Consider the following 12,085-nt stretch of genomic DNA (forward strand, 5'->3'; position numbering starts at 1 on the left):
GTTAAGAGTTTGGGATTAAAATATACACATACTAGATAACTAGTTAGGATCTACTGTTTAGCACAGGGAACTCTACTCAATACTCTGTAATGGCCTATATGGGAAAAGAATTTACAAAAGAGTGGATACATGTACATGTATAACTGAGCCACTTTGCTGTACACCCGAAGCTAACACCATTGTAAATCAACTATACCCCAACAAAATTTTTAAAAAATACTACTATAGATAAAATAGCTAACCAACAAGGATCCACTTGTATCACAGAGAATTATACTCAATATTCTATAATATACAGAATAACCATACTCGATATTCTATAATGGAAGAGAATGTAAGAAATATATATGTGTGTGTATATATGTATATACACATGTATGTATAACTGAATCACTTCACTATATACCTAAAACTATTGGAGAAGGCAATGGCACCCCACTCCAGTACTCTTGCCTGGAAAATCCCATGAACAGAGGAGCCTGGTAGGCTACAGTCCATGGGGTCACGAAGAGTTGGATATGACTGAGCAACTTCACTTTCACTTTTCACTTTCATGCATTGGAGAAGGAAATGGCAACCCACTCCAGTGTTCTTGCCTGCAGAATCCCAGGGACGGGGGAGCCTGGTGGGCTGCCGTCTATGGGGTCGCACAGAGTCAGACACGACTGAAGCGACTTAGCAGCAGAAACACAACATTATAAGTCAACTATATTTCAATAAAAATTAAAAGCAGAACAAAACAACAAAAAAGAAGGAATGAAAGTGAAGAAAAGGGTATCCCAAGAAGAGAGCATAGCCCACGTCAAAGCCAAGAGGAGAGAAACAACCTCATAAATATGAGGAATTACAGCAATTTAATGATGCTGGAGCACAAAATGTGACCTTGGGAATGATGGAAGATGAAGATGGAGAGACTCATTTTGCAAAAAAGTCACCAGTGATCTTAGTAAAAGAACTTCAGTAGCATGATGAAACCTGAGGTTAGACTGGAGAAGTTAAACAGCAGACAGGGGATATGGAAGCAGAGATGACTCCAGGAGTTTGGTAAGAAAAGGGAGCAGAGGGATTAGATAGAAGAGGGATTGGGCTGAACTGGGGTCAAGGTTTGTCTTAGAATAAATATGTTTATGGGTTGAAGAGAAGGACCTAAGACACAGGAGAGGGAGGAGATGACAAATGGGCAAGAGCCTGAGAAGGCAAGATAGAGATGGTGCAGGTGGGTAGTGGCCCTGGAGGGGGAAGAGATGCCTCATTCTCTGGAACAAGGAGAGGAGGTGAAGATGACGTGGTGATGGGTCATTTCGGTGACAGGGTGGAGGAGGGAAGTGGAGGAGGGAGATCACATCTGGTAGGCACAATTCTCTCAATAAGAAGGCCCAGAGCTCAGGTGACATAGGTTCCATGTAGACCCATAATACAGGTGCTCAAGGTCACTGAGACATGGAGGCCGAAGGGCCTCCCACCAGCCTTGACAACACACGTGAATAAACACAAGGCTGTGCACCAAATGGCTCACGTGTGCCCGCTGGCGTTTCTCCAATTCTCTGCTCCTGGCTACCGGATGTCAAGCAAGGGGCGACACCTTGGGGAGGTCTTGTACCTGGATTACAACTGAGAGGCTTCGAGAACCTGGGAAAGCAAGGCCTCAACATAAACAGGCCGGCTTGGCTTCTCTCATCTCTGAAGCCCCGGGAATGCCGCCCCCATCCCTACATCCCTGCCCTGTCTGCCCTTGCGAGTGAGAATGGAGGGAAGGTGGGAGGCCGAGGAAGGAAGGGGTCAGTAAGGAAGCGGTGCCTGATGGACGGAAGACGCAGGCACAGAGGAGGAAGAGGAGGACGTGGGGATCAGTGTGGGGCTATTTGTTTCTAATCTGAGTATCGGAAATAAGGCCACAAACTTGCTTTTCAGTGGAGAGCTTTCCTTTAAATAGCTGGCCCAGACCTGCTGCCACCTCTTCAGCTGTTCTGAGGTCCCCTCACAGCCCCCCACCTTGCTGCCCCTCTGGGTCTCCATGGACGATTCCTGGCCCTCCTTCTGGGCCCGGCCAATGGACACCTTCAGGGCTCAGCTCCGGGTCATCTCTTCCAGAAAGCCTTCCTTCTCCACCCCCAGGTAGCTCAGGCAACCTGTTCTCTCATGACACCCACCTTCCGCCCACACATCACATTTTTCTGGGATTTCACATCATGTTAAAGTTACCTGTGAACACATCTGTCTCGCCTACCAGACCCTGAGTTCCCTTAGCACAGGAGCCCTGTTTGACTCATGTTTCTACCCTCAGGGTTTGGCACAGGACAGACATCAATACAAGCCTGTCAAACACAACTGAGCCAGAGTGATGTTCAAAGGTCCTCTCTTCTCTGCTGCCCATAGGATGAGCAGTCAGTGATAAAGACACTGGCTGTGAGGCTCCTGAAAGCCTTTCCCTCAGCCTGGACCACTCAGGACCTGGCTGTGTTGAGCCTAGGGGAGACGGAGGACAAGGGCCATCTCTGTGGAGCTCCGGCTGTGGAAGGCTGATGCTTGGGCTGTGCAATGCCCTGGAGAGGCTCCCCTCTCCTGCTCACCCCACACCCTGCCTGGTACACACACAGCATGTTTATTTCTAGTTTTCCTCGGCTTAGTGGATTTCCCCATATCCTCAGTACTGCAGGGAAAGAGAGTCCCAGAGGGACCTGGCGTCCCAGGGAGTCCCTTCCAGGTCACCTCTGGTTTTGTGTGCACCGGCAGTGACCCGGCTCTGTTGCTGTGTTTTGCCGGCGCCTGTGTGTTGTCATTATGAAGGCCGTTATTCTTCTCAGGGAGAGATGGTGACTAATAATAACATCATGGGAAAAACAAATGCAAATCATTGAACAAGCAGATCCTGTAGTGCATGTTAATAATTCAAAGTAAATGCTAAATCTATCCCCCAGGCCCCCAAAGGAAAGAACCTTCAAGCATCCTGAACTTGGTCTTCCTGTCAGAGATTGGAAAGCTATATACTCTGTTCCCAGCTTGGGCATCTTAGGACATCCGGGGACATAGAAAGGCAGGCCGTGGAAAGTGTCCCCTCACCCCGTTAATCAATTCCTCCTTGCTGCCCATGACTTTCTAATTACTCCCTGTTGTAGATTGAGTTGTGTCCCCCCAAAAGATACACTGAAGTCTTAACCCCCAGGACATGTGAACATGGTCTTGCTCGGAAATAGGGTCTTTGCAGATCTTAATCAAGTTAAGATCAGATCATGCTGTGAAAGGGTGGACCCTAAATCCAATGATGAGTGGTCTTAAAAGGAGAGAGATTTGGCGCAGGGGGAAGAAGGTCGTGAAGAGATGGAGGCAGAGACTAGAGGTATGAGGCCCCAAGGCAAGGGTCACCTACAACCACCAGAAGCTGGGAGAAAGCCTGGAACAGATGCTTCCCTAGAACCCCAGAGGGACCATGGCCCTGCCAACACCTTGATTTCAGACTCCTGGCCTCCAGAGCTGTAAGAAAGTTTCTGCTGTTTTAGGCCACCTGGTCCATGATGCTTTGTGATGGGAGCCCTAAGAACTAACATACTCTCCCCTCTCCATCTCTTTCTGAGAGGAAGAGACCAGCAGTGTGGTTCTCATGGCTCTTGACTTTTTAGCCATGAGTGCATCTCAAGAGACATGTGCCTGGAAGGTGAGCTCACCCAAAGAGAGGGAAACACCCAGTGAGAGCGGGGAATCAGCCTCTGGGGAAGAGAGAAGGGAGAGCAGAAAAAAGAACAAGTGTCCATGAGGATCTGGTGTCCATATGTGAAGGTAACTGGGTCAGAAAACATAGGTAACCTCGGATGTCTACTTAACTAAACCTTGAGAGTGTGTAATGCAAGGCAGAAAATACAATTTCATAGTACACTAGATGAGACAGGGCTTACGAACAGATTGCCTTTTAAAAGAAGAGAACAACCTGAAAAGTAGAAAGGTGGAAGAGCGTTAAATGTCACAGAAAGAAGGAATGACATCAAAATTTATAAATCTAAGGGTAGAAAAATATCAGAGGAGAAGCAAAGTACAAATAGGAGGCAGCCACATGGACAAAATGATTGATGTCTTTGTTTTAACACAATTGATGGAAGTGAAGGAGAGAAGTTATTGTAATGAGTGACTTTGACTATCCAGACATCTGTTAGAAAACTTACGTGGCTAAAAGCAAGGCACCTGATATATTCCTAACTTGTTCGGGTGGCAATTCAATCTTCCCAATTGCTGAAGAAGTGACCAGTGGCAAAATGAAAGTCGTAGGAACCTTGGAAGAAAGGGCTTATTATGTCATCTGTTTCCTTTATTTGACAAACGTTTTGAGTGTCATGGCATGCAGTATATTCATTTAACATAAAGATGGATTAGGTGTGGTTCCCACCCTCAAGAGGCCCACAATGAGTATTGAGTGAGCCAGACACAAACATCATGGAAAAATGCACTATGATTAATGCCTTCAATGACTGAGGGACCAACTGTTAGAAGGAAACACATAGGGAAACAGTAGGGGGTTTGGGTAAAATATCCGAGAAAGAGAAGAGGAATGTCCATAGTGAGACTTTCATCTTAGGTGCTAAAAAGGCACATTTTCCAGTAAACGTGAAAGAGAAGACAGTTTAACAAGCAGATGGCTGGTGAGAGCCTATTGTAAAGCACAGGGGAAAAAAAAAGGTACAATCTGTTTTTAGGACATATATTAAGTTAACCTTAAGAATGCATTCCAATATACAGAGGGTACAGACAAATATGTGCTTCCCTGGTGGCTCAGTGCTAAAGAATCTGCCTGCCAATGCAGAAGACTTGAGTTTGATCCCTGGGTTGGGAAAATCCCCTGGAGAAGAGAATGGCAACCCTCTCCAGTATTTTGAGCTTCCTAGGTGGCTCAGTGGTAAAGAATCCACCTACAGTTAAGGAGCTGCAGGAGACACAGCTTCAATCCCTGGGTCAGGAAGATCCCCTGGAGGCAGAAATGGCGACCCATTCCAGTATTCTTGCCTGGGAAATCCCATGGACAGAGGAGCCTGGCAAGCAACAGTCCATGCGATCGCAAAGAGTCAGACACGACTGAGTGGCTAAGCACAAAGACAAATACTATTTGATTCCACTTATATGCGGAACCTAGAACAGTGAAATTCATAGAGCACTGGTAGATGCCAGAGGCTGGGGTGGGGAGGGGAGATGGCGAGTTAGTGTTTCAAGGGGCAGAGTTTTGGTTTAGGAAGGTGAAAAATTTGGGAGTGGAAAGTGATGAGAGTTGCACAACAATATGAATGCACTTAGTGCCACTGAATTGTGCGGCGTGTAGCGTTAGTCACCCAGCTGTGTCTGATCCTTCGCAACCCCATGGACTGTAGCCCACAGGCTCCTCTGTCCATGGGATTCTCCCGGCAAGAATCTTGGAGTGGGTTCCCATTTCCTACTCCAGAGGATCTTCCCAATCCAGCGATCGAACCTGAGTCTCCTCCATTGCAGGCAGATTCTTTACCGTATGAACTACAGGGAAGTCTCAAATTGTACAGTGAAGTATGCTTAGAATAGTATGTTTTATGTTATGTGACTTTTATGGCAATAAAAAAAAAAGCTCATAAACCTCTGTTTGTCAGAGAAGGGGGTTAAAGGAAATCCTAAGAAAAGAAAGATATCAGCAGAGCTGCGCAAGGAACTCTTTAAGTCAGGATTTGAAAGAGAACATATGCAAGAGGAAGAAGCACCTCCTTAGAGATATATTACACCACAGACCTGGGAAGATAGTGTTAGAAGGCTGACATCCTAAGTCAGCCCCTCCAAAATGCTAAAGTAATGGCTTGTTAGTGTCCCAAGTTCTACTTAGGGTGGGCTCTTGAAGAAGGGGTGGCCGGGCTCTTGCTGGGGCTGATGTCCACAGGCTGGACTTTGGAGTGCACAAACCTCCTCAATCCCTACCTGCTCCTGTCTTTAAGGTCAATGGACAGAAAATGTGGGAAAAAGTAGGATTATAAGGGAGCCCCTAAGTGCTCCAAATGTGGGCAAGACTCTTGAACTCCCTGGTTCCCTGGGAACCAAAGGGAGACTGGAAGAGGCAGAAGGAGACCCAAGCAGGCAAATGTTTTTATCTCAAAGAAGAGAAGGAGGGGCTTCTCTGATGGTCCAGTGGTTATGAATTCACCTGCCAATGCAGGAGACCCAGGTTTAATCCCTGGTCTGGAAAGATCCCACCTGCCGCGGGGCAACTAAGCTCGTGAACCACAAGTACTGAGCCCGTGCACCCTGGAGCCCGTGCTCCGGAAGAAGAGAAGCCAGTGCAATGAGCAAGCTGTGCAACGCAACTGGGGAGTAGCCCCTACTCGCCACAACTAGAGAAAGCCTGTGCACAGCAAGGAAGACCCAGTGCAGCCAAAAACAAATAAAATACAAGGCAAGGGGATGGATTAAACAACAGTACACTTGCAGATGCCTAGCCTGGACTAGGCGTGCCTTCTCCTACATAGACAGCCACTGCCTGAGGCCACATGACAGTGGTCGAGCCGGAACTCCATCTAGGTCTGTGCCGTCCCCAGCACACTGCTGTGACATGAAAGGCTGAGTCCCTAGAGCTGGCTCTGTCCCTAATTCGGTTCCGGTGACCTGGGTATTTTCCTGTCTGAGGGCTCCATTCCTTATCTGTAAGATAAAGTCACAAGAAATCTGCAGGGCCCCTCTCTGCCCTGACATCCTCTGCTGTTCCTTAGATCCTGGGCCTGCCTGGTTCAGCTGCAGCCTGGCTTGCTGGCCCGGGAGCCCTGTCCTCACATCCCCACGGCTCCCCTGCTGGGGCCCTGCACCCACTCACCAGCACCGTGTGCTTGTAGGCCCTGTGAATCACGATGCTGTAGCCCCACACGGTCACGTCCACCTGCTTGACCCACAGCGCCAGCGACGGATCTCGATCCTCGTTCTTGGCTGTGACGACGAACTTGGGGAACGTGTCTGAGTTCGGCCTGCTTCCTGTGGTGCACAGGATGAGCGGGCAGCTGGTCTGGAAGTCAAAGGGGTAGCCGTCAAAGGTCAGGTAGTGGCCGTAGCCCGAGACGACGCAGGAGGCGTCGGTGCGGGCCTGGCAGTAGTAGAGGCCGCCCTCCTCCATGCAGTACTCGTCGTCCTTGCAGGGGATGGTCTCACAGTGGACGCTGTTGTCCGTGCCGTTGCAGTAGCAGAAGATCTGGCAGTCCAGGTCCACCCAGAAGGTCTCATTGGTGGCAAGCTGGTGCCCTTCGAAGTTGCAGCCACACTCGCTCCGGGTGACGCACTGGCTGCCTTGCAGGGCATAGCCCTCGTCACACTGACACCCCTCGGAGCAGATGTCCACACAGATGGGGCCCAGGGCCAGAGTCTCACAGGTCTCCGTACACGTCATGCACTCCTCGAAATGGCTGTTCTCCGGGCACTCCAGAGCTGAGGGTAGGCAAGGAGAAGAGGGGCTTGATAAAGGGACATAGAGCAGAGACAGAGTTTGTGTATACTCATCAGCATGCACGGTGCGTGTGCATTCACGGGTGTATGCACATGTATATGTGCATGTGTGTGCATGCATGGGTGTGTGCAATGCACGTGTGTGCCTGTGTGTGCATGCATGTGTATATGCTGCACGTGACTCTTATTTGTCCAGCACAGTGGGCTCAGCGAATGCCATGTGATCAGCACGCCGCCAGCTTCACTGGGGGTGATCCATCCGAGACTCCGTGAGCCTTTGTCATGTGCCCCTAGCGCACTTGATTTTTCACACAGAAGATTCTGGGAGGACAGGCCTGTTCTGAGCACCTGCAACATGCCAGGCACCGTTCTAGGCATTTTAGTGTGATTTTCCCAACAATCTGGACGGTAAGGAAAGTCGAATCACCTTTGTCTTACAGGTGAGGAAACTGAAGTTTAGTGACTTCACTCCGCTGGTAAGTACTGGAGAGAGATTCAAAACTGTGTCTCCTGAATCTAAGTCTCTGAACTCAAAGACTCTGGAAAGAGAGTCCTGGAAGGAACAAATGCTTTGAGGCCACAGAGACCTGGGGGTACCGTCTCTGAGCTTCAGTTTCTTCTTTTATTAAATAAGGACAACACTTAACTAGGACCGCTGTGCTAATATGCCAAGTCCACAGTAGAGGTCAGTAAACGCTGTGCTCTTCCCCCTCTTATACTCCCCTCCATCACAGACAGGCTTCAGGGAGGTGCCACCACTCTACAAACTGGACTCACCCTGGGTCTTTCGCCTCTCTGCTCCTGTGCCCTCTGACCCCTTCCGTCTCCTCACTGACTTCAGAAATGGTCACCCCCACATCCTCTGTTCATGCCCTTGGCCCCACCAGCATGGCCCTCACCAAGTGAAATGCTACCCATCTTCCAACTTCACTTCAAGCTGTGCTTCTGTCTAGAAGCCTTCCTTGATGGATTAAGTCTCTGAGTCACTAAGCACAGCATATAAAAGAAAAGCATACATAGCTCACCGTGGGGTTCTGTGTAACCTTCCCATTTCTCTTTATTATTTTTGTTTGTCAGAATTTGATACTAGCCGGGGTGAGTCTAGGAGCAGAGAAGAAATCTACCTACAGGTCTGTGTTGTCTGAAGATCTGTGAAGGTCCTCACCCACCATCTCCTGGGAGTTTAAGATCTGGCCTTTAAGGCTCTCTTTAGGTATTATGTACACTATCACTCCTTAAGAGGGTTTTACAATTCAAGGACACAAAGGACACTATAGAGAAATAAAGTGCCTGGCAGTAATAGATCTGCTGATGAGTACCAACTCAACAGTTCTGCACTGCGTACTGAAAGCCAATCTTTTTTCCCCCTCTGGGCTAAGGGGTTGTCTCCACTTCCATTGACTAGTTGAAGGCTAGTTCAGCACTGATAAAATATGTCTGTAGAGAGGGATTTTCACATTTGTCTCTAAATTATGAATGTTCTAACACTGACTGCAGGTTTATGGTGATAGCAAATAACATGAGTTATTTAAATAGCTCCCGTTTTATGACTTATTGTGTTGCCTGAATGTGTCTGAAAGTCTGGCATATACAGAAACAAAGTAATAAAACTTCTCCTGGCCCCCAAAATGCCTCTGAAATTACTTAATTGGGCAGTCTGACTCTGCCAGTGAGCGCCGGTTAAAAAAATATCCAAACACAGAAGCAGCGGTTGTCTCTTTCCAGGCCCAAAGGAGACTGTGCTCCTGATTTGCAGTTGTTACGCAATCCAATCCCCACTCTGCAAGACCCCGGCCAGATTAACCTCTTAGTACCCAGAGACTTGATTATAAAGTGTGTGTGCTCTGGACTGCCTCACCAGACCCATCCACGCATTTTAGGGCATTCTCAAGTGTGTGCCGTGACCCTCCACCCAAGGAAGCCAGGCTCCATGTGGCTGCTGCTGTCCACATGCCTCCCTCTAAAAGAGGTACTTAAAAGCACTTGCTCCAGCTCTGCAGGCCCTGATGAAGGATTCAGTTCAGTTCAGTTGCTCAGTCATGTCCAAATCTTTGCGACCCCGTGGACTGCAGCAAGCCAAGCTCCCTATCCATACCAACTCCCAGAGCATGCTTAAACTTGTGTCCATTGAGTCAGTAATGCCATCCAACCATCTCATCCTTTGTCATCCATTTGTATTCCCCTTAAATCTTTTCCAGCATCAGGGTCTTTTCCAGTGAGTCAATTCTTTGCATCAGGTGGCCAAAGTATTGGAGCTTCAGCTTCAGCTTCAGCATCAGTCCTTCCAATGAATATTCAGAACTGATTCCTTTTAGGATTGACTGGTTTGATCTCCTTGCAGTCCAAGGGACTCTCAAGAATCTTCTCCCACACTATAGTTCAAAAGCATCAATTCTTCGGTGCTCAGCTTTCTTTATAGTCCAGCTCTCAGATCCATACATGACTACAGGAAAAACCATAGCTTTGACTATTTGGATCTTTGTCATCAATGTAATGTCTGTGCTTTTTAATATGCTGTCTAGGTTGGTCACAGCTTTTCTTCCAAGGAGCAAGTGTCTTTTAATTTCATGGCTGCTATTACCTTCTGCAGTGATTTTGGAGCCCAAGAAAATAAAGTCTCTCACTGTTTCCCCATCAATTTGCCAAGAGGTGATGTGACCATATGCCATGATCTTAGTTTTTTGAATGATGAGTTTTAAGCCAGCTTTTTCACTCTCGTCTTTAACTTTCATCAAGAGACTCTTCAGTTCCTCTTTACTTTCTGCCATAAGGGTGATGACATCTGCATATCTGAGGTTATTGATATTTCTCCTGGCAATCTTGATTCCAGCTTGTGCTTCATCCTGTCTGGCATTTCACATAATGTACTCTGCATATAAGTTAAATAAACTGGGTGACAATATACAGCCTTGACGTATTCCTTTCCCAATCTGGAACCAGTCAGTTGTTCCATGTCCGGTTCTAACTGTTGCTTCTTGACCTGCATACAGATCTCTCAGGAGGCAGGTAAGTTAGTCTGGTATTCCCATCTCTTTAAGAATTTTCCAGAGTTTGTTGTGATCCACACAGTCAAAGTCTTTGGCGTAGTCAATATAGCAGAAGTTAGACGCTTTTCTGGAACTCTCTTGCTTTTTCAATAATCCAACAGATTTGGAAATTTGATCTCTGGTTCCTCTGCCTTTTCTAAATCCAGCTTGAACATCTGGAAGTTCTCAGTTCATGTACTGTTTGAAGCCAGGCTTGGGGAATTTTGAGCATAACTTTGCTAGTGTGTTAGATGAGTGCAATTATGCGGTAGTTTGAGCATTCTTTGGCATTGCCTTTCTTTGGGGATTGGAATGAAAACTGACCTTTTTCAATCCTGTGGCCACTGCTGAGTTTTCCAAATTTGCTGACATATTGAATGCAGCACTTTCACAACATCATCCTTTAGGATTTGAAATAGCTCAACTGTAATTCCATCACCCCTGCTAGCTTTGTTCATAGTGATGTTTCCTAAGGCCCACTTCACTTCGCATTCCAGGATGTCCGGCTCTAGGTGAGTGATCACACCATTGTGGTTATCTGGGTCATTAAGATCACAGTTCTTCTGTGTATTCTTGCCACCTCTTCTTAATATCTTCTGCTCTGTAAGGTCCATACCATTTCTGTCCTTTATTGTGCCCATCATTGCATGAAGTGTTCCCTTGATATCTGTAATTTTCTTGAAGAGATCTTCAGTCTTTCCCATTCTATTTCTATTCTATTCTATTCTATTCTATATAGTCTTTCCCCCTCTATTTCTTTGCATTGATCACTGAGGAAGGCTTTCTTATTTCTCTCTCCTTGCTATTCTTTGGAACTCTGCATTCAAATGGTATATCTTTCCTTTTGTCCTTGGCCATTAGCTTCTCTTCTTTTCTCAGCTATTTGTAAGGCCTCCTCAGACAACCATTTTGCCTTTTTGCATTTCTTGCTCTTGGGGATGGTTTTGATCACCACCTCCTGTACAATGTCACAAATCTCTGTGCATAGTTCTTCAGGCACTCTGTCTGTCAGATATAATCCCTTGAATCTATTTCTCACTTCCACTGTATAATCATAAGGGATTTGATTTAGGTCATACCTGAATGGTCTAGTGGTTTTCCCTACTTTTTTCAATTTAAGTCTGAATTTGGCAATAAGGAGTTCATGATCTGAGCCACAATCAGCTCCTGGTCTTGTTTTTGCTGACTGTATAGAGCTTCTCCATCTTCAGCTGCAAAGAATATAATCAATCTGATTTCAGTATTGACCATCTGGTGATGTTCATGTGTAGAGTCTTCTCTTGTGTTGTTGGAAGAGGGTGTTTTCTATGACCAGTGTGTTCTCTTGGCAAAACTGTTAGCTTTTGCCCTACTTCATTTTGTACTCCAAGGCCAAACTTGCCTGTTATTCCAGGTATCTCCTGATTTCCTACTTTTGCATTCCTGTCCTGTATGAGGAAAAGGGCATTTTTTTTTTTTTTTGGTGTTAGTTCTAGGTCTTATAGGTCTTCATAGAACTGTTGGTGAAGGATGGGGAGAAGCAATTCTCAGCAGGTACTGCAACCAGGAAAAGAAAGCATCATTGCCATGGCCCCACACTTACTTCCCATGAACAATGCCACCAAACTGTGCTTGGTGCAGTACAAAAACAATCCAAT

At 46.8% G+C, this 12,085-nt stretch overlaps 1 protein-coding gene across 1 annotated transcript in view; it reads right to left on the reverse strand.

Annotated features, from left to right (window-relative positions):
- TECTA (tectorin alpha) overlaps positions 1-12,085 on the reverse strand; it is an 85,893-nt gene that overhangs the window by 38,809 nt on the left and 34,999 nt on the right. The window contains exon 11 of the mRNA XM_006044885.4: positions 6,803-7,404. Coding sequence (XP_006044947.3) covers positions 6,803-7,404 — 602 coding nt within the window. The remainder of the gene's footprint in view (positions 1-6,802; positions 7,405-12,085) is intronic.

The sequence above is a fragment of the Bubalus bubalis genome, chromosome 16, assembly GCF_019923935.1.
Source record: "Bubalus bubalis isolate 160015118507 breed Murrah chromosome 16, NDDB_SH_1, whole genome shotgun sequence".
Taxonomy (NCBI): domain Eukaryota; kingdom Metazoa; phylum Chordata; class Mammalia; order Artiodactyla; family Bovidae; genus Bubalus; species Bubalus bubalis.